Raw genomic sequence first — 22,838 nt, 5'->3', positions numbered from 1 at the left:
CGGGGCCATGTTGGCCTGGCCCCTTGGGGCCTCTGGCCCTCTGTGGGTCGCGGCCGCGGGGCCAAGTTGACCTGGCCCCTTGGGGCCTCTTACCCTCTATGGATCATGGCCGCGGGGCCAAGTTGGCCTGGCCCCTTGGGGCTTAAGATTATTATTTTTGCAAAAGTAGTTTTGCTTGGGTCGCGGCCGCGGGGCCAAGTTGGCCTGGCCCCTTGGGGCCTCTGGCCCCCTGGGCCTGGGCCCGGTAGGCCCGGTCATTAATCCACCTATGCAGGTATCAAACTCAAGGCCCGGCGTCCAGATCTGGCCCGCAACATCGTTTTATCTGGCCCGCAAACACCTGGAAATGATATGTGTCAATAAAGTACTTAATATTTTCTCACTAAATGTAATGGACATTTTTCATATTGACGGAAAAAATATATGTACTGCTTGAAATTGCATACATTTTAAACTTTAATAGTATCCATTATTGCAACAAATATTACAGTATATTATCATACTTCCCAAACATGTTTATGTCTAAATGAAAATAAATACTTAAATATCTGCTTGACTTATGATTTTACAGCAAACTACCCATGTATTGTGTTCTTTACAGCATATTACTGTAAATTGAAAAAAACAATCATTTTTTTGGCATTAAAAGTCTGTTGACTGAGCTGCCATATTTTTACTGTAAAATCTTGTTTTTTTTAACTGTGTATTACTGTAAATGGAAAAACAATAAATTCGTTTTTACGGTAGAAAAACTGGCAGCTAAGTTGCCAGAATAAAAAAAGAACTTGTTCTGTTTTTCCATTCACAATATAATGTTGTAAAAACCAATGTCAATTTAACACAAAAATTCTGTCAACTAAGCTGCCAGATTTTTCCGTAAAAAAAACAAAAAACAAAACAGTGGTACTGTGTTTATATTTTTTATATTTACCGTAAAAAAACGCAATATTTTACAGTAAAAATTTTTAAATGTTAAGTTTTTACTGTAAAATTGACGGTCTACTTTAAACTATTTATACAATTAATAATAAAATCCAGAGGCAAAATCATACATTATTCACTGTTACAAGCAGCCCTCTGATGGCAGCCATAACTGCCATGGGGCCCTCAATGAAAACCAGTTTGACATCCCTGGTTTACAGTATAGGAGGATGTCAGTCGCCCGTAAAAAAAAGATCTCACAAGGCTTTCTGTGGGGTCCGTTACTGGCTTTCAGCCTTCTCGCTGTTGACTTTAGAAGGTCTGGCGAGCAGCTCCTGAACATCATCTTCATCCTTGAAAGTGCGGTCCTTGAATTCCTTATGGAGCCAATCTCTGAACTGCAAGAAGTGACAACAATCATAAAAAACTAAAAAAAAACAATGCAAAGCAATTTTCAGGTACTTTTCACATACAGTGTTAAATAGTCGGTAGATTTCACAATAAAATACTACAAGCTAGATCGGCAGAATTTGACTGTAAAAATAAAAGTGGTCCAGATTTTACGGTAAAAATCTGGCGACTGAGTTGCCAGGTTTTTTGTACAGATCTACAGATTTTTTTTTATAGTGCAAAAAAATCATGGAAATTGAAACAATCTATTGCAAGATTTCACATACAATAATCCCTCATTTATCACTGTTAATTGGTTCCGGACGTGAGTGACCGTGATAAATGAATTTCCGCGAAGTAGGAGTCACTAATTATGAATCAAATATTTTCATAGCTAGAGTATAAAAAATGTTTTCCTACCTTCTAAATATGTTTTTCAACCAATAAGTGAATGCTGTCTGTCTATCTGTGTTGGCCCTGTGATGAGGTGGCGACTTGTCCAAGGTGTACCCCACCTTCCGCCCGAATGCAGCTGACATAGGCTCCAGTACCCCCTGCGACCCCAAAAGGGACAAGCAGTAGAAAATGGATGGATGGATGGATGGATAATAATGCTTCCTGATGCTGAGCCAATCAGTGGCCACCATACTGAACAGCGTGCTTCTATTGGTTTGATCTCATCTAGTGGCCAGTACTAATGCAGTATTGATATTTTTAGTTTATTGAACCATTATTACAAAACCCAAAACCAATGAAGTTGGCACGTTGTGTAAATGGTAAATAAAAACAGAATACAATGATTTGAAAATCATTTCCAACTTATATTTAATTGAATAGACTGCTAAGACAAGATACTTAATGTCCAAACTGAGAAACCTAATTATTTTTTGCAAATAATCATTAACTTAGAATTTAATGGCAGCAATACATTGCTAAAAAGTTGTCACAGGGGCATTTTTACCACTGTGTTACATGGCCTTTCCTTTTAACAACACTCAGTAAACGTTTGGGAATTGAGGAGACCAATTTTTGAAGCTTTTCAGGTGGAATTCTTTCCCATTCTTGCTTGATGTACAGCTTAAGTTGTTCAACAGTCTTTGTTGTGGTATTTTACGCTTCATAATGTGCCACACATTTTCAATGGGAGACAGGTCTGGACTACAGGCAAGCCAGTGTAGTACCCACACTATTTTACTATAAAGCCACGTTGTTGTAACACGCGCAGAATGTGGCTTGGAAAAAGACATTGCTTGGATGGCAACATATGTTGCTCCAAAACCTGTATGTACCTTTCAGCATTAATGGCGCCTTCCCAGATGTGTAAGTTACCCATGCCTTGGGCACTAATACACCCCCATACCATCACAGATGCTGGATTTTGAACTTTGCGCCTAGAACAGTCTGAATGGTTATTTTCCTCTTTGATCCGGAGGACACTACGTCCACAGTTTCCAAAAACAATTTGAAATGTGTACTCTTCAGACCACAGAACACTTTTCCACTTTGCATCAGTCCATCTTAGATGAGCTCAGGTCCAGCGAAGCCGGCGCCGTTTCTGGGTGTTGTTGATAAATGGCTTTTGCTTTGCATAGTGGGGTTCTAACTTGCACTTACAGATGTAGCAACGAACTGGAGTTACTGACAGTGGTTTTCTGAAGTGTTCCTGAGCCCATTTGGTGATATCCTTTACATACTGATGTCGCTTTTTGATGCAGTACCGTCTGAGGGAACGAAGGTCACTGTCAGGGTTGCCCCTGACAGTTTGGTTGCGTTTGTCTTAGTTTCCTGTCAGTGCTTTTATTTTGTCTTCATTTCCTGATTGTCTCTCTGTGTGCTGTCCCCTCAGCTGTGGCTGATTGGCACCGGGCCACACCTGGTGCCACTCTGCCAGCTGCTATTTATAGTTTTTTTGCTATAGTGTTAAATTAAATCATGTTCTCCCGCTCAATGCCTATCGTCTTCTCTGCATCTTGTGGTTCGTCACCCACACACCCTGACAGTCACGGCCCTGCCGCTTATCTGCAGTGATTTGTTCAGATTCTCTTAACCTTTTGATGATATTATGGACTGTAGATGGTGAAATCCCTAAATTTCTTGCAATTGCTCGTTGAGAAATGTTGTTCTTAAACTGTTGGACAATTTGCTCACGCATTTGTTCACAAATGCACATCCTAGTACCCGCACTCTTTTACTACGGGAGTTTTGAGGCAAAAACCTAAACAACCCCCTATCCTCCAACCTCAACCGCCCCACAAATCCGGGTGACTGCCTGTGTTTTTAGCTCAGTAGTAGTACGCAGGTGTCTCAAACAAGCCCGGAGCAGTAGAAAAATCCACGCAGCTGAGAGAGAGTACACATTCGCAAGACGAAGCTGAGATGTTTGTGATTGACAGCTATAAACACATATCATTGCATTCCCCCGTCAAAATTGGGAGCCCCGGATTGGGTGGGGCCCCTGGGTTTCAGCCCATTAAGGCGGGCTTGAACAGGACATTTATTTTTGGTGCTAGGATGCCATCAGCAGGGGAGTCATCAACCGGGACATCTACAAAAGTGTAAATTAAGGCTAATTTTACCATATTACTTTTTTACAAAAAATAATCCAGTAATCTTCTCTGCCTCCAGGAAAAAGGTAATTTTACGGTAAATCTCAAGGCATGACAACTTTTAATGTGGTCCAATGTGCTTACGTCACACGCACAACAAAAAGAGGAAGTGGTTGCAGCGTTTCCTATTTATTTATTTGAGGCGAACATTAATTGGCAAAAAAGGCTCCAGTCCTTCCCACCCAACCCCCACGTTGTACTGTAATCTTCCATGTTTGACAAACTTCCCTCTTCAATTTGGAATTAAATTAATATGCTGACTTAAAACATTGTGATCGCCGATTATGTGTAAAAACAAAGTTTTGTGAAAGTATGAGCGCACAGGCACTCTGAAGGAGACAGCACACAGAATCGTAAAAAATAATAATAACAAACAGAGGTATTGCCTTATTATTGTAACTACAACTGAAGTTAGTGTTGTGATTTAAATATAACATTTATTTAGATATTTTATCTAATTACATGACATATATTCAATATTTATATCACAACACTAATTTCAGGATGGTATAAATATGTATTGTATATGCATTGTGTGTGTGTTTGTGTATATATATATATATATATATATATATATATATATATATATATATATATATATATATATATATATATATATATACACACACAGTATATATATATATACACACAGTGTATATATATATATATATATATATATATATATATATATATATATACCGGTATATATATATATATATATGTTAAAATGCTTACAGTTATCATTCGACAAGTAACAAAAGTTTGTAAAAAGAAGTTGACTAACTTCATCAACTTGAGTCGCCTCAAACTCTTGGAGTTGGCGCTGGAAGCCCAGGTTAGGACCCGCACTGGGCCGGACCACCCTCACTGCAGCCAGAGCCTCTTTCCAGCCCAGCGTGGTCACCGTCATAATGTAGGCCACCACCAGGGTGACGCTGCGGGACACCCCCGCCAGACTGCAGCAGGGAGAGAGACACACATGGGCGTATGAGGACGTGTGAACTTCATCACATGCATGAGTTGTTTCACTGCAAATAAAGCTTACAAAAAGATATGAAAACAGAAGTGTCCTGGAAACAAAGGGACATAATAGGACTTTTTATTAGGCACACGTGCACGTACAATACTTCCACACCTTGATTGTCACAGACTTGTTATTACTGTTAAAAACTCCTAATATGATCAACATTTGCATTTCAAAATATTGGAATGGATTTTCATCATTGATGTGATATGTATATGACATTCCCCTGGCAAAATTAGACAACAAAAATATTATAAATGTCTAAATGTAATCAATTTTTGGACTGATACATTTGACAATAAAATGAGATTCTTTGAGAATAACACCTACTGTAAATACATCTCATTTGTTCATGTCAATGTCAACGGTGCGATTCCCGTTTTTTTCAAATCCAAACCAAGTCTCTTTCATATGTGGATATAAATGCCTAGAATAAAATCTCACGGTACAATATTATCACTGCGTTAAGTAGATTACGATTCAGGAGCTAAAAATTTGATTAAAATTGATTATTGATGCCTATATATATATACTGTATTTTCCGGACTATAAGGCGCACTTAAAATCATTTTTTTCCCTCAAAACTCGACAGTGCACCTTATAACCTGGTGCGCCTAATGTACAGAATAATTCTGGTTTTGCTTACCGACCTCGAAGCTATTTTATTTGGTACATGGTGAAATGATAAGTGTGACCAGTAGATTGGCAGTCACACATAAGAGATACGTGTAGACTGCAATATAACTCAAGTAAACAACACCAAAATGTTATATGTTCCATTAAAAATATAGAACTTTACACACAGCGCTCAAAAATCTATCAAAATGTTTTAGTACGACTTTGCATCCTGAAGTGACTGTCAGAAAGCGGCCCCCTATAATCTGGTGCGCCTTATATATGAAAAAAGATCGAAAACAGACCATTCATCGGCAGTGCGCTTTATAATCTGGTGCGCCCTATGGTCCGGAAAATACGGCATGTATTGATGCAGTTTTACATTTCTTTTCGTTTCAGTAAATAGGCGTTTATCACTTGCAACTTTAAAAAACAGAGCATTTGTAATAAGAAACAGTTAAATTAATTCCCATCACATTTATTTAATTCATGGAAATGTGTGCAAAACTGGAACATAAGTGCCCTAAAATAAAGGAGCTGGTCGGATCTCTCGGTGAGGTGGCTCGCTGCTGTCAGCCAAATGTTAGAACTGTCTGCATTACTTATTTACAATAAATAAATCGATTATCGATTATTGACTTTTACTACAAATAGCATGATTACAGTTAGCATTAGTGAAAAGCCAAAATATGTGACACTGAGGTGTACACCTCAAACAATAGCATTCTAACATGCTAACTGTAATAACACAAGTCTAAATATCTGGTCTTGTTCAAAACTTAATCGAATACAGTTTAATGTTGTCCATCGCATTCTTATTTTATTTGTATTTTTGTTGTGCTTTATAATTTACTTTTTTTTGGAGGGGGGGTTGTTTTTTCATTACCTGTATTATGATTTCCCTATCAAATGAATAAAGAAATATATATATATATATTTTTTTTTTAAGTAGCGGCTTACAGTCCAGAATTTACAGTATGTGATTGAAAAACTGCTAAAAACAGATGCTTTACATATTCAACAATAAAATGTTGTGTTATAATTAGAAAAAAAAATTATAATAATAAATCAAATTCTATCTATGTATCTAACATGCGTCAAGTACCTGAATATATTACTAGGTGTGTACCTGTTGAAAATGCTAGCATGCTAACGTTAGAATGCATCAAGTACCAAAACGTGACTGAGGTGTATACCTACAAAAGTCCCCAAAAAACAAAGCTATCGTATTTACGTTAAAATGCTTACAGTTATCATTCGAGGAGTAACAAAATATTTCACGCTGAGGTGTATACCTGCAAAATTTGCAAAAAAAAAAACTAGCATGCTAACTACGGGCCGATAAAACAACTAGCTATTGGCTGCACTTTGAACACACCTGAGCTAGTCTTTTATGGGCGGAAAACAATGTCGTAGGTTAAAAAATCCTTTAGCGTCGCCTGTTCTCATGCCTCGGGCCAAAGTCACAGATCAGTCCATTTTGGTTATGTCGACAACAGCTCAAGACAAAGTCAGTCAGTATAAAGCAATTAAGGATCATTCCAATCACTGTGGGGCCTTGATGGGGCTGGAGGAGTAAGTAAGCGCAGTGGTTGTAAAAATGGCAATAAACAAGCAGCGCCACAAAGTCAAGAGACAGCTCGGTCAGTCCAGTAATCAGGAAGCCACACCAACGACGACGACTATTTTCCCCCACCTCTAGTATTAAGGCCACGGCACCTTTGTTGTGGTATATGTCCAACAAAAAAATGTTCTGATCGTATTTATGACTACAAACTAGGGTTGTACGGTATACCGGTACTAGTATAGTATCGCGGTACTAATGAATAAAAAAAAGGTACTATACTCTGTTTGAAAAGAACCGGTTCGGCAATATTTTTTTTTGCGGGCATTACAGCGGGTCGTCGTCGTCATGTCGTGTCATTGCTGGTTCTACGAGCAGAGGAGCATGTTCGGCAGCACACAATCACGGAGTACTTACAAGCAGACACAGTGTGTAGACAAAAAAGGGAGAATGGACGCATTTTGTCTTAAAAACTAACGATAAAGGTGAAGCTATAACACTGAAACGCCCTCAGGAAGAGCTGCTTTAAAACATGGCTAGCTAGTTAGCGGCTAATGTTTTAGCTACTTCTAAATGACTAATCCTCGCCTCCATGGCGACAAATAAAGTACGTTTCTTACAAGTATCATCCCTGCAGGACGAGTAATAGCTAAACATGCTTCACTACACACCGTAGGAGGATACAATAGCTCACCGCCATCACCGCTAACCAAAGCTAGCGTGCCTTAATGTAAACAAATGCCATGGGTGGACCTACACCTGACATCCACTGTAATGATACCGAGTACAAGAGCGTATCTCGTCGATACTACTATGATTACATCGATATTTTTTATTGTCACAAAATATTTTTTCCTTTTTTAAAAATTCATAATATGTTTATAAACTCAGGAAATACGTCCCCGTACACATTAGACTTTGAATAAGACCAATGTATGATCCTGTAACTACTTAGTATAAAATCGAGACCTAAATTTGTGGTATCATCCAAAACTAATGTAAAGTATACAAACAACAGAAGAATAAGTGATTATTACATTTTAACAGAAGTGTAGATAGAACATGTTGAAACCGAAAATAACCAGATATTAACAGTATTAGACATCAACAGTAACATTAAAAATCCAATTTTGTTTTGTAATGTGTACGACTAATTAGATGCACCAGCATTAACTTGTCCAAGAAATGCAAATAACCAATCAAACCTTAATAATGACAACTTACATACAATTTACTATAAATCAGGGATTCCCAAACTGAGGTACATGTACCACTAGTGGTACGCAGGCTTCACCTAGTGGCCAAACAATCACTTGATTAAAGTACAGTGTTTTATTTTCCACTTTTCAAACACTGTGTTGTTCAAACTGTGTGTAATGTTAAATATACTTGTTAAATAAGACCTCTGCCTTGTTTTTAATGAATATTCAGGCCTACTATGCTACTGTATTTTGATATTGGTCAAGGGACAAGCGGTAGAAAATGGATGGATGGATGGATGACAGATGTTATTTGTGACGATGCCGCATGTCGGCTGTTATCGTGATCCTACGATGCAGCAAAGGCAAGCGTTGTGCAGGCAGAAAGACGTTTAATTGGGAACGAGGCAGCATAAAAATAAAGGTCTAGTAGCAACAGCATACTTTATAGCTCTAAAGTAGGGAATCAGGTGGACCTACACTACCGTTCAAAAGTTTGGGGTCACATTGAAATGTCCTTATTTTTGAAGGTAAAGCACTGTACTTTTCAATGAAGATAACTTTAAACTAGTCTTAACTTTAAAGAAATACACTCTATACATTGCTAATGTGGTAAATGACTATTCTAGCTGCAAATGTCTGGTTTTTGGTGCAACATCTACATTGGTGTATAGAGGCCCATTTCCAGCAACTATCACTCCAGTGTTCTAATGGTACAATGTGTTTGCTCATTGGCTCAGAAGACTAATTGATGATTAGAAAACCCTTGTGCAATCATGTTCACACATCTGAAAACAGTTTAGCTCGTTACAGAAGCTACAAAACTGACCTTCCTTTGAGCAGATTGAGTTTCCGGAGCATCACATTTGTGGGGTCAATTAAACGCTCAAAATGGCCAGAAAAAGAGAACTTTCCTCTGAAACTCGACAGTCTATTCTTGTTCTTAGAAATGAAGGCTTTTCCACAAAATTGTTTGGGTGACCCCAAACTTTTGAACAGTAGTGTACATAGAACTAATTAACAATGAGGAACAAGTGTGCTGGCGGGACAAGGAACAGAAAGTAAAGGTGCTGTAAAACACAGAGACCAAACAGGAAACATTGACAAAACAAGGCGCACCGGGACAGGAAGTGATACTAAACACGTGAAAATAACCAACAAAGTCTAAACTGTCATGTGAGATCATGACACTAGTATTTGTAGTGCCCACTGTAGATGCTTCAATAATATTTATATTAAATTAGTTGTTATATAGTCTATAATTAGTGCAATGTCAAAAAGACAGCTGTGACTGTAGGCAACCTCATGATGCAGTTTTTTAATTACCTCCACAAGATGGCAGTAGCTGCATTGGAAGTACAATGGTACCTAAACCTAAAGTAGCAGGAGAGTTGAAAAAAAAGTTGACTTTATATACTTAATTGTGTTTCATTCATGTATATATCAAACTAGAGATGTCCGACAATATCGGACTGCCGATATTATCGGCCGATAAATGCTTTAAAATGTAATATCGGAAATTATCGGTATCGGTTTCAAAAAGTACAATTTATGACTTTTTAAAAATGCCGCTGTACGGAGTGGCACACGGACGTAGGGAGAAGTACAGAGCGCCAATAAACCTTAAAGGCACTGCCTTTGCGTGCCGGCCCAATCACATAATATCTACGGCTTTTCACACACACACAAATGAATACAAGGCATACTTGGTCAATAGCCATACAGGTCACACTGAGGGTGGCCGTATAAACAACTGTAACACTGTTACAAATATGCGCCACACTGTGAACCCACACCAAACATGAATGACAAACACATTTCGGGAGAACATCCGCACCGCAACACAACAGAACAAATACCCAGAACCCCTTGCAGCACTAACTCTTCCGGGACGCTACAATATACACCCCCTGCTAACCCCCCCGACCCCAACCTCAACCCCGCCCACCTCAACCTCTTCATGCTCTCTCAGGGAAAGCATGTCCCAGATTCCAAGCTGCTGTTTTGAGGCACGTTAAAAAAAATAATGCACTTTGTGACTTAAATAATAAATTTGGCAGTGCCATGTTGGCATTTTTTTCCATAACTTGAGTTGATTTATTTTGGAAAACCTTGTTACATGGTTTAATGCATCCAGCGGGGCATCACAACAAAATTAGGCATAATAATGTGTTAATTCCACGACTGTATATATCGGTATCGGTTGATATCGGAATCGGTAATTAAGAGTTGGACAATATCAGAATATCGGCAAAAAAGCCATTATCGGACATCTCCATATTAAACCACATCCAATTGTATTTACAATCCGTAAAGTATGTGAAAATACCGTCTAAACATCACAAAATGCCCAAATTACGTCAGCCATTCTGAATATTCTGCTCCGAATATCTTCGGCAGTAACGCTTCTGCACTCTGACCATATTATCAGATCAGTCATACTGGAAATACACAAAAGTTGTAAAGAGATGTGCTGTTTATCATTCACAATCCTTATGTAAGACAAGAACACATATGCTTGGCTTTTTTATGTATTCAAAATTGTAAATAAATAGCTAACAATTGTGTCAACATATCGAGTGTCCTCTGTTGCACCCATTAGACTCTAAAAAATATCCAATAATACTCCATTTACATGTCATGACCTGAAAATTAAACAAATATGAGTGATATTGTTATTATAATCGCCAATGCAGACATCCTGTTTTAGCGGAGCATTGATAGCCGTGAGCTAATGCTAGCTTATGCTGCTATTGTTGACGGCTGCTTCTGCTTCGTCTCAAACTTGCTAAAAGTCCATTCTAGATTATAATTAACGCATCTCTCACCAGGTAGTAGACCAATGTGGCCATGGAACGAGAGGCTGGTCGACTTTGACATCCCCCGAGATGGTAAAAAAAGACTAGTTTCGGCTACTTTTTTTTAACCCTTTTTAAGGATTGCAATTGAATCTTAATCAACGGGATTGTGTGAGTGTCTCGTTGGTCGGCATCATGGAAAATTGTACAATAAGTGTTTGTTTTATCATGTTTAATTATGGTTTGTATCGGTCTTTCCAAGATTTTCCAGGTTCTAAACCAAAGGCCGTGGTCTGAGCCAGGACAGGTGGTGTACTTTCAAACGCACTTCCGACTCCAATTTAAGTTTGACAAAAAATAGCTTTATTTGCAAAAAAGGTCTTCATTCCATGCACATCCAAAGTGAACAAAAACTAGTTTAGCTGCATACAAATCTATAAACAAAAAACTAAGGCTCAGGTGTTGCATTAGAAGTGGTCAAAAATTGTTTTCACCGCCAGTCTCTCAACCCGACATTTTTTGTTCAATCAATTTCACCTGTGCGCCCCTATATGCTATCGTCACAGGTGCTGTAAATGACGCTTTATAATTCAATGAATTAATTTGCAATATGTCAAAATATATTTTCATGGCAATTCAAAAAATAAATAATTTAACTTAATAATATATGCAGTACTAGAGAAATATAAATAACACAAACATGGCTACCACAACCATAATGAGAGAAATGAAGGTGCAGTAGCACAGTAGGCCCAAGTATTCATCAAACACCACCACAATGGCCAACACCAAAGCGCAGTAGCGTAATAGGCCCAAGTATTCATCGAGCAACAAATAAATAATGTATTTAACTTAATAATATATGCAGGACTACAGAAATATAAATAACACAAAAATGGCTACCACATGGTTAGTTGTATATTTAGCACTTAGTAATGCTGCAGATGCTTGTGTCAAAAACATATTTTATCCCAGAGTAATCGTTCTTGGATTTTACAAACTCTGCTTGATTAGCATTGTTGTTGATGAGGAAGGGATATGTGGTTGCTATCTGATTATCTTTTAAAATGGCTCGGGAATCTCCCTGAGATTGATAGTACTCTGATCATATCTATTTATTCCCAAACTGTGGAAGTATTTTGGTGTCATAAATCAAACAGCGTCAATATAGAGGCAACTTGTTCTTCCACGCTACTGGTACTTTAAGAGTGCCCCAACCTAAGAAGGTGTTGAGGTAAGAGCCGTCTCTGGGCTAATTGTTATGCTTTAAGCTGTATAGCCAAGCTAGTATAGTATCGTAGTACTAATGAACCAAAAATGGTACTATACTCTGTTATACTATTTTAACAGGCAGCGTCGTCGTCATGTCGTGACATTGCTAGTTTTACGAGGAGAGGAGCATGTTCGGCAGCGTACAATCACTGAGTACTTACAAGCAGACACAGTGTGTAGACAGAAAAGGGAGAACGGACGCATTTTGACTTAAAAACTAACGATAAAGGTGAAGTTATAACACTGAAACACCCTCAGGAAGAGGTGCTTTAAGACATGGCTAGCTAGCTAGCAGCTAATGTCCATCCGCAGTCGGCAGTGTTTTAGCTACTTCTAAATCACTAATCCTCGCCTCCATGGCGACAAATAAAGTATGTTTCTTACAAGTATCATCTCTGCAGGACGAGGAATAGCTAAACATGCTTCACTACACACCGTAGAAGGATACAATAGCTCACCAGCGTCACCGCTAACAAAAGCTAGCGTGCCTGAATGTAAACAAACGCCATGGGTGGATCTACACCTGATATCCACTGTAATGATGCCAAGTACAACAGCGTATTTAGTCGATACTACTATTATTACATCGATATTTTTTATCGTCACAAAATCTTTTTTCTTTTTTTTCTAATTCATATTATGTTTATAAACTCAGGAAATACGTCTCTGGACACATGAGGACTTTGAATATGACCAATGTATGATCCTGTAACTACTTGGTATCGGATTCATACCCAAATATGTGGTATCATCCAAAACTAATGTCAAGCATCCAAACAACAGAAGAATAAGTGATTATTACATTTTAACAGAAGTGTAGATAGAACATGTTAAAACAGAAAATAACCAGATATTAACAGTAAATGAACAAGTAGATTAATAATCATTTTTTACAGCTTCTCTTTAATAATTTTGAGAAAATAATACAATGATAAATGACAATATGTTACTGCATACGTCAGCAGACTTATTAGGAGCCTTAGATTGCTTACTTACTAAGACAAGTTGTCTAGTATGTTCACTATTTTATTTAAGGACAACATTGCAATAAGAAACATATGTTTAATGTACCCTACGATTTTTTTTGTTAAAATAAAGCCAATAATGCAATTTTTTGTGGTGCCCTTTATTTACAAAATTATCTAAATATATTTTGGTACCGGTACTAAAATATTGGTATCGGGACAACCCTACTCACTACACACCAAAAAATACTGGGTTAAAAAATAACCCAATTTTAACCCAACTGCTGGTTCAAAAAAGGACAAGCCCCTTATTTGCGTTATTTTAACTCAACATTTTGGGTTAATTTTTTCAACCCAATTTTTGCGCTGAATTATTTAACCCAAAAGTTGAGTTATGCTAACTCCATGTTGGGTTATTCCTAACCCAACTATTGGGTTGCGCAATTTAGTGCTTCTTGACCCAATAGTTGGTTAAGAATTATAAATTGTACTGCTGGTTTTTCCTACTCTTTCCCAACTACTGATCAAAATTATTTTCATTCCATTAAAACATACTCAAAGGGAAGATATGAGCGACTTTTTTTTTTTTTTACAAGAATTGCCGTGTTTGGTCATAGTAGTCCTATACAGCATGCTCATATATTTTCATGTACATAAGATGTGTGATTGCAAATAATGTTAATGTGATTAATCCTTAATAAAATTCCCTTCAAGAAAAAAGTTACTTTATAATTTAAAAACAGCCTTTTACCCAAAAATGCGTTACTCATTGAAAAACAACCCAAAAATGGTTCATAACTTTGAAAACCCAGAAATTTAGTTAAAACAATACCCTTATAACCCAAAAAACGGATTGCTCTTCATAAAAATAACTCCAAAATGTAACCCAACACTCGCAACTCATAAATTGGGTTATCAAAGTAACCCAGCATTTTTTTGTGTATATTATGCATCACTGGCACATGCAGAGTCCTTTGCACGAAATGAAGTGTGGTGTACATTTATATTTGAACACAGTGATGGAGGACATGTCGTATAACAACAACAACAAGTGTGTGTGTTACCAGTGAACCAGGCAGCCTTCTCCTTTCATCCGGGACTCGTGCATGAACGTGATACTTTGTTTAAAATGCTGAGTCCTGTGGAGAACAACAACAAAAAATGTTTACTGCACTATTGCATGTCGTGGTGGTTCCCGTGGATGCTTTGCACCTGGTTTTCAAACTGGGAAGAAGGGTGTGTTCATAACGGAGTCATAAAGTCGTGGTCAAAAGTTTACATACACTTGTAAAGAACATAATGTCATGGCTGTCTTGAGTTTCCAATAATTTCTACAACTCTTATTTTTTTGTGATAGAGTGATCGGAGCACATACTTGGTGTTCCTGGGATTAAAGGCCTCACTTTTTCTCCTCCAAACATATTGCTGGATATTGTGGCCAAACAGCTCAATTTTTGTTTCAGCTGACATCACATGGAAAAAGATAAGACCTTCTGGAGGACGGTTCTGTGGTCAGATAAAACAAAAATTGAGCTGTTTGGCCACAATACCCAGCAATATGTTTGGAGGAGAAAAGGCGAGGCCTTTAATCCCAGGAACACCAAGCCTACCGTCAAGTATGGTGGTGGTAGTATTATGCTCTGGGCCTGTTTTGCTGCCAATGGAACTGGTGCTTTACAGAGAGTAAATGGGACAATTAAAAAGGAGGATTAACTCCAAATTCTTCAGGACAACCTAAAATCATCAGCCCAGAGGTTGGGTCTTGGGAGCAGTTGGGTGTTCCAACAGGACAATGACCCCAAACACACTTCAAAAGTGGTAAATAAATGGCTAAATCAGGCTAGAATTAAGGTTTTAGAATGGCCTTCCCAAAGTCCTGACTTAAACGTGTGGAGAATGCTGAAGAAACAAGTCCATGTCGAAAACCAACAAATTTAGCTGCACCAATTTGTCAAGAGGAGTGGTCAAAAATTCAACCAGAAGCTTGCCAGAAGCTTGTGGATGGCTACCAAAAGCGCCTTATTGCAGTGAAACTTGCCAAGGGACATGTAACCAAATATTTACATTGCTGTATGTATACTTTTGACCCAGCAGATTTGGTCACATTTTTAGTAGACCAATAATAAATTCATAAAAGAACCAAACTTCATGAATGTATTTTGTGACCAACAAGTATGTGCTCCAATCACTTTATCACAAATAAATAAGAGTTGTAGAAATTATTGGAAACTCAAGACAGCCATGACATTATGTTCTTTACAAGTGTAACTTTTGACCACGACTGTACACGTTGAAATAGGGCAGTGTGTGTAGATAGATGCATGACCACATGCATGGCTATGTGAAGTGGGTGCATATAAATAGCTCCAACTATCCTGCTAAACTGTGCAACTTCTTTGTCGATGCCTCTGTATGCATCGTTAAAAGTGAGCTTGTAGAGGCATAACATTTCCCAGGCTGGCATGAAGGAACACAACCTCACACCCACATTGCTTCTCTGTCTTTTCTTCTTCTGCAACGCACAATTTCGGTACTCACAGGTTCTGCGTGGGCAGGTCAGCCGCTGAAATGCAGAGATAGGTCATCTCCTGCGGGACAGAGCGCACGAGTTACCTGATTGGCGCAATTAGCAGAGATCCAACAGGACATTCTAGTGATCGCGCCAAGACACACATTTTGAGTGTAAACAATGACATTTGGGCTAATGTCTGTGATGGATTAACTTCCTGGAGAACCTGACAGACTGGAATGTTCACTCCTGCCATGTGTGCAGAGTGCAGGGCCCTGCTTTAATGTGATTGGATAACAATATGGAGGCTTCACCTGGAGGATGGGTGCTGCAGTGTCATGAATGGACAGGATGTGGGTGATGTTGTTCCTGGCTAACTGTTCTCGGTCTCTCGCGTCTGGCAAAAACAAACCAAACTGTAAACCAAGCATACACTGTCAGAATAAAACTTACCTCTGAAATTCCCCAAGTATAAGTCAGGCAGGACCTATGGAAGGGGAAAAGAGACCCTGAAGGCATCATTGAAGAGCTTCAACAGCTGAGCAGACAGCTGCCACATAGCACACAACTTACTACTTAGTCCCATTTTAACAACATTTGTACATAGTTTTTTTTTAAAGTGGAGAATGTTATGATGTTAAGTATTCCATCAAAAATTCACTATATGTTAACAAAAAACACGACATTAATAAATCCTAAACGTACCTTGTTGATACCATTGCCCATGTCGACAGGGGGCAAAAATACAAACTCACTAGCGGAAAATAAATATAACACTCGACTGAGTCCCAAAATGCCACCTAGTTTGGTTACATACTCGCCCAGTGGGTGAAGTGAGCGAGTCGATCAAGAACGCAGCTCTTCTGCTTGCGGTGCATCATGGGAGTTGTAGTGTTTGTTATTATTTAGACACGACCATTCACACTCATCAATTTACTCGCATTACTGCTATTGAGTGGGTTTTGTTTGTTTGTTTGTTTTGTTTTTTTGTATATTGGCACCCTTTTAAATCATTTGAAATAATCTGTAGCTGTACATTACTGAGAAGGGGGAACATATACATACATACATAAATACATATATATACATACACATATATATATATATATATATATATATATATATATATATATATATATATATATATATATATATATATATATATATATATATATATATATATATACATAAATAAATATATATATACATATATAGATATATATGTGTATATGTATATATGTGTGTGTATATGTATATATGTATATATGTGTATATGTATATATATGTATGTAGGTATGTTTTCCCCCTTCTCAGTAATTTACAGCTACAGATTATTTAAAATTATTTCCTGTATCAGAATCAGAGTCAGAATACATTTATTGTCATTGTATGGAAACAGGAAATTGAACAGCAATCCAGCTCAGTGCTTTTAAAACAACCTACATAAAATGGTCTTACGACAACAAACAATAATCCATCCATCCATCCATCCATTTTCTACCGCTTGTCCCTTTCGGGGTTGCTGGAGCCTATCTCAGCTGCATTCGGGCGGGATAATAAAAAATTTAAAATTTAAAAACATAATAAAATGTTAAAAACATATTGCACAGCAGATCTCTATCAGAGGTAACAGATTATACATACATATATATATACACATATATATATATATATATATATATATATATATATATATATATATATATATATATATATATATATATATATATATATATATATATATATATATATATATATATATATATATATATATATATATATATATATATATATATATATAGTATAGTACAAGAAATCATTTTAAATATGTAGCTATATATATATATATATATTTTTATATATATATATATATATATATATATATATATATATATATATATATATATATATATATATATATATATATATATATATATATATATATAGTATAGTACAGGAAATAATTTTAAATATGTAGCTGTACATTACTGAGAAGGGGGAACACACATATATATATATATATATATATATATATATATATATATATATATATATATATATATATATATATATATATATATATATATATATATATATATATGTATATATAATGTTCCCCCTTATTTCCTGTACTATACTGCATATATATATATATATATATATACTGTGTATATATATATATATATATATATATATATATATATGCTCCTCCTTCTCAGTAATGTACTACATATATACTATATGTAGTAAATATATACAATGTACTATATATATATATATATATATATATATATATATATATATATATATATATATATATATATATATATATATATATATATATCCATCCATCCATCCATTTTCTACCGTCCAGGGTGTACCCCGCCTTCCGCCCGATTGTATATATATATATATATATATATATATATATATATATATATATATATATATATATATATATATATATATATATATAGTAATGTGTACATATATATACATATATGGTCCCCCTTCTCAGTAATGTACAGCTACAGATTATTTAAAATTGTTTCCTGTACTATATGTGTATATATATATATTTATTTATTTTTTTATTTTTATTTTTTTTTTGTATTTTTTTTTTTTTCCCAGTAAAAAATACTTCAAAAAGTTGAAAAATAAAAAACTGAGTATATATTTTCACATTTTACTTTCATGAGAGAAACAGATTTGGGACCTAAGGATATATAGTACAGGCCAAAAGTTTGGACACACCTTCTCATTCAATGCGTTTACTTTATTTTCATGACTATTTACATTGTAGATTGTCACTAAAGGCATCAAAACTAGGAATGAGCACATGTGGAGTTATGTCCTTAATGTCAGGCTTGTCCCTGACAGTTTGGTTATGTTTTAGTTTTTCCTCTGTGTTTGTCTTTGTTTCCTGTCAGCGCTCTTATTTTGGTTGTTTCCTGCTTTTCTCCCTGAGTGCTGTGTGTTCCCTCAGCTGCGGCTGATTGGCACCTGGCCACACCTGGTGTCAATCAGCCAGATGCTATTTAAACCTGTCTTGCCATCCAGTCTGTGCTGGATTATTCTGTCACAAGGTGTTGATGACGAACTCCAAGATGCAGAGAAGGCAGGATTTGTGCGGGAAAACATGACTTAATGTCCATAAAAATAAGGCAAAACACGAATCAGGAAACAGGCACAGGCAAACTGGAGATAGGGAACAGGAAGGAGCAAACAGGAACTAGGAATAACTAACGGCTAACTGGATATAGCTAACAGGTAGTGATGGGTCCGGCAACACCGATGCATCGGCGCATGCGTCGAGCTCATAGACTCTATGAGCTCTATGACATAGAGCGAAACCCTGTTTCGGTGCGCATACCGCTTTTAGAAAGTCACGTGACCGATCATGAGCTGTTTTGGTCACCTGACCGATACGCAAACTGTGTCGCACTGACGCCTCCTCTGTGCCCTGTGAGCAACGTTCCCTCTAAGGTGCGCGCTTGCGCAATTGCGCACTGCTCAAGCATCTTCTGCGCACAGCAAATATATGCCGCGCACCAAATCAAATCCCATCTGAATTCCAATCAAAATAAACACATTTATTCTGTGTAATGTTGCAATGCAACTCTGAGTGACAGTGACAACAAGCGGCCCTAACTGTGTTCGTCAACACCGTTCAATTATTGTAACGTCTATCGAGATGCTTCGAGGCCAGGAATTATATCGATCACTTTATTGAGCAAAACTGTTTATATTCGGCCATAACCACACCAAAAACATGAGTAAAACACTTCTATCTCGAAAAACTAGTCATTGTCTGCCGTACAAACCAGGCCAAAACCAACTTGTCATCTGTCACCAACACGCATACCACTAAGCCACTGGTGTGTTTATGGCCACACAAAAAGTCAGACAACTCAAACACCACACAAAGTTACACTATGACTCCTCTCATACGTGTGCTTATTCTACTGTCATTTATTATTAATGTTAAGTTATTTATATTAATCATGGAATGCTGTTACTAGAGAAAGTTACATGAATGCACACTTCATCCTATGCTTACATTTCATTGTGCAACATGAGGATGTTTAAGGGGTACTAAATGTGATCTCTGAAAGGGGTACAAATGATTTCCAAAGCAGGACCCCCACCCAGACATATTGTACAATACTAATCCATAGCTTATGAAAAACAAGATTTATTTTATTTTCATTACAAGTGGGCCAAATTACTAATATTATAAAATAATCTCATGAAAATTACTCCTCTCATTTGAGTGTTATTATAAGAGATTGGTTTGAGACAGGTGTGATGTTGCTCACATGTGCTCCACTGAATGCTCAGGGAGATTTTGTGTTTGCTCAGACACATGAACCATTAGAGGGAACATTGCCTGTGACCGGGTCTTTTCTACAGCCGGAGAAATAATAACTAATAGAAATCGTCTAAAATTAATATGTTGGAAAACTGTTTTTTTTAAATAAAAACGTGTAGTAAAAAAATAAATAAATAAATAAAAAAAATTCCCAGTCCACAAATATCCTCATTCACAACACGTTCTCTTAGTTTTCCATGTTATGATACATGTTCACATTATTTATTGACTGTATCTAAAAAAGATAAAAAATATATTGTTATTTAAATGAAGATGTGAAATAATCCTAAATGAAATACAATGACTTGGTTTATATTATTGTATATACTAGGTCATAAAATCAGTGTCAGTTGAGTCAGTCCATGGGTTGCCTGTAGGGATTTTTAATGTCCAGCAGATGTCAGTATTTAGTGACAAAGTATCGACACAATATCAATACAGTTTTGCAATGTGTCGAAACGCTTCATGACGCCTCATCAACCCATCACTACTAACAGGAAAACAAGAAGCTAGGAGACAGTAAACTGTAAATAGCTATAGGAACTATTAAACAGGAACAGCTTACCGCAAACAAAAACATCAACAAGGTCAGCTTGAAGGACAATAATCCAGCACAGACTGGATGGCAAGACAGGTTTAAATAGCATCTGGCTGATTGACACCAGGTGTGGCCAGGTGCCAATCAGCCGCAGCTGAGGGAACACAGCACTCAGGGAGAAAAGCAGGAAACAACCAAAATAAGAGCGCTGACAGGAAACAAACACAAACACAGAGGAGAAACTAAAACATAACCAAACTGTCAGGGACAAGCCTGACACTTAACAAAAAAAGGTGAAATAACTGAAAACATGTTTTATATTCTAGTTTATTCAAAATAGCCACCATTTGCTCTGATTACTGCTTTGCACAATCTTGGCATTCTCTCCATGGGCTTCAAGAGGTAGTCACCTGAAATGGTTTTCACTTCACAAGTGTCATAGTTTTGATGCCTTCAGTGACAATCTACAATGTAAATAGTCATGAACATAAAGAAAACACATTGAAATGAGAAGGTGTGTCCAATCTTTTGGCCTGTACTGTATATATAAAACAGTCTGCATAATAGCTTTGTACATGACAGACCATAAAATTACTAGCATAGTTTTGTTCTTTACTTTTTTTTAGGGTGGTATTTCTCTTTTTACCTTTTAAAAATACACATACCTTCCTGTAATTTCCCCCCTACAATATTACAACTTTAAGTCCATAATAGTTTGACTGTATTTTTGTACTAATATATATTTTTTCCACAACCAACATTCCAAAAAGTGCAGCTCTATTGTTAGTATTGTTTGTTTCTAATAGAATTGTTTATAAAAAATGTTTATGTCTATAATATTTCAACATTATGCATGTGAAAGTACTTTCTCTCTCATATTACGACTTTATCATTGTAAGAGTACACCGTTTTGGTCTTAATGTTAAGACGTTATTCTCTTAATTTTTAGACTTTGTTTTTGTACATTGATTGATTGATTGAAACTTGTATTAGTAGATTGCACAGTACAGTACATATTCCGTACAATTGACCACTAAATGGTAACACCCGAATAAGTTTGTCAACTTGTTTAAGTCGGGGTCCACGTTAATCAATTCATGGTACAATTACTGCTCTTTTTTATTTATATTGTTTTTTAATGTTGTTGTCTTATTTTGTTCAATTATAATTTTAGAATAAGTTGAAGGTCTACACTCAACAACCACCACAAAGGGTCCCTGACCCCACTTTGGACTTCCATTCCATGGCGTAACTGACACATTATAATTGGTGATCACACAAAAACCGCTAGGGGGCGACATTGTCCCATGACAAATCAAATCTATAGGAACACAAACATACAGCTATTGTGTGGTGCAGGCTGACCCACATAAATAGTTGAAGATTGTTTTTATTTCATTTAAATACGTCAGTTATAAAAGACGACGTCGTAAACGTTAGGATACAATCTATTTTTTTTATGTCAAAGTTTAAGAAAAGGTTGTTTGAATTAAATTAAGAATGTGTAACACAAAAAACACCCCCTTGCAAAAGAGGCAAAATGGTTCTTCCCTTATGGTAGATGCAAACAGAGCATGACGTCATCAAAGCTCATATCTTATGCATTCACACACACCGACAACATTTGCATCTCATATAGCACATACTTGTGGTGCGTTCAAGGAACCTTGAAAACCTTGAAAAAAGTTGGAAACACATCGAGTCGTGATTAGTTTTGAAAGACAGTGGAGGCTTAACCCCCAGTAGATGGACTAATAATAATTATGACAGTGATGTATAACTATGATTATTATTATCCCCTGATGATAATCCTACATGAACATACATTTAACATTATTATTTATAATCATATTTCATTGAACAACGACAGGTTGTATAATCATTAAAACTTACATTCTGGCTACTTTATGTAAATGTATCGTCACTATTCAATGAACAAATTTAAATAATCATTATAATACAACAGCAAATAATTTAGGGGGGTTTTAGAATATGTTAGGGAGCTTTTAGCGCCCCCGAAAATGCCTAATAAAACACATTATTGATGAAACTGAGACATAAGCAT

General features: G+C 36.6%; 2 protein-coding genes across 3 annotated transcripts in view; both read right to left on the bottom strand.

The window, feature by feature from the left end:
- irf4a (interferon regulatory factor 4a) overlaps positions 1-1,293 on the bottom strand; it is a 29,412-nt gene extending 28,119 nt beyond the window's left edge. Inside the window, exon 1 of the mRNA XM_062022701.1 lies at positions 1,183-1,293. The gene's annotated coding sequence lies outside the window, so the exon portion shown is untranslated. The remainder of the gene's footprint in view (positions 1-1,182) is intronic.
- dusp22b (dual specificity phosphatase 22b) lies at positions 284-20,874 on the bottom strand. 2 transcript variants are annotated; one of them, XM_062022704.1, is made up of 7 exons: positions 20,801-20,874; positions 16,317-16,350; positions 16,178-16,260; positions 15,893-15,942; positions 14,419-14,493; positions 4,702-4,873; positions 284-1,319 (listed from the first exon to the last, which is right to left on the bottom strand). In XM_062022704.1, the coding sequence occupies exons 1-7, from the start codon at positions 20,813-20,815 to the stop codon at positions 1,203-1,205; spliced, it is 546 nt and encodes a 181-aa protein (XP_061878688.1). In that variant the 5' UTR covers positions 20,816-20,874; the 3' UTR covers positions 284-1,202. The 2 variants fall into 2 exon arrangements, with proteins under 2 accessions (XP_061878688.1, XP_061878687.1); XM_062022703.1 differs by lacking the exon at positions 20,801-20,874 and adding an exon at positions 16,569-16,719.
- Between the last annotated feature and the right edge of the window lie 1,964 nt (positions 20,875-22,838).

The sequence above is a fragment of the Entelurus aequoreus genome, linkage group LG16 (genome assembly GCF_033978785.1).
Source record: "Entelurus aequoreus isolate RoL-2023_Sb linkage group LG16, RoL_Eaeq_v1.1, whole genome shotgun sequence".
In the NCBI taxonomy this organism is placed as follows: Eukaryota; Metazoa; Chordata; class Actinopteri; order Syngnathiformes; family Syngnathidae; genus Entelurus; species Entelurus aequoreus.
This window is presented reverse-complemented; position numbering and strand designations above follow the sequence as displayed.

Coding starts and splice junctions, on each gene's coding strand:
- dusp22b (XM_062022703.1), bottom strand. CDS start 16,589: ATGGGCAATGGTATCAACAAG. Junction 16,261..16,316: donor ATACTTGGGGAATTTCAGAG/GTAAGTTTTATT, acceptor TGTTTTTGCCAG/ACGCGAGAGACCGAGAACAG. Junction 14,494..15,892: donor GACCTGCCCACGCAGAACCT/GTGAGTACCGAA, acceptor TGTTCTCCACAG/GACTCAGCATTTTAAACAAA.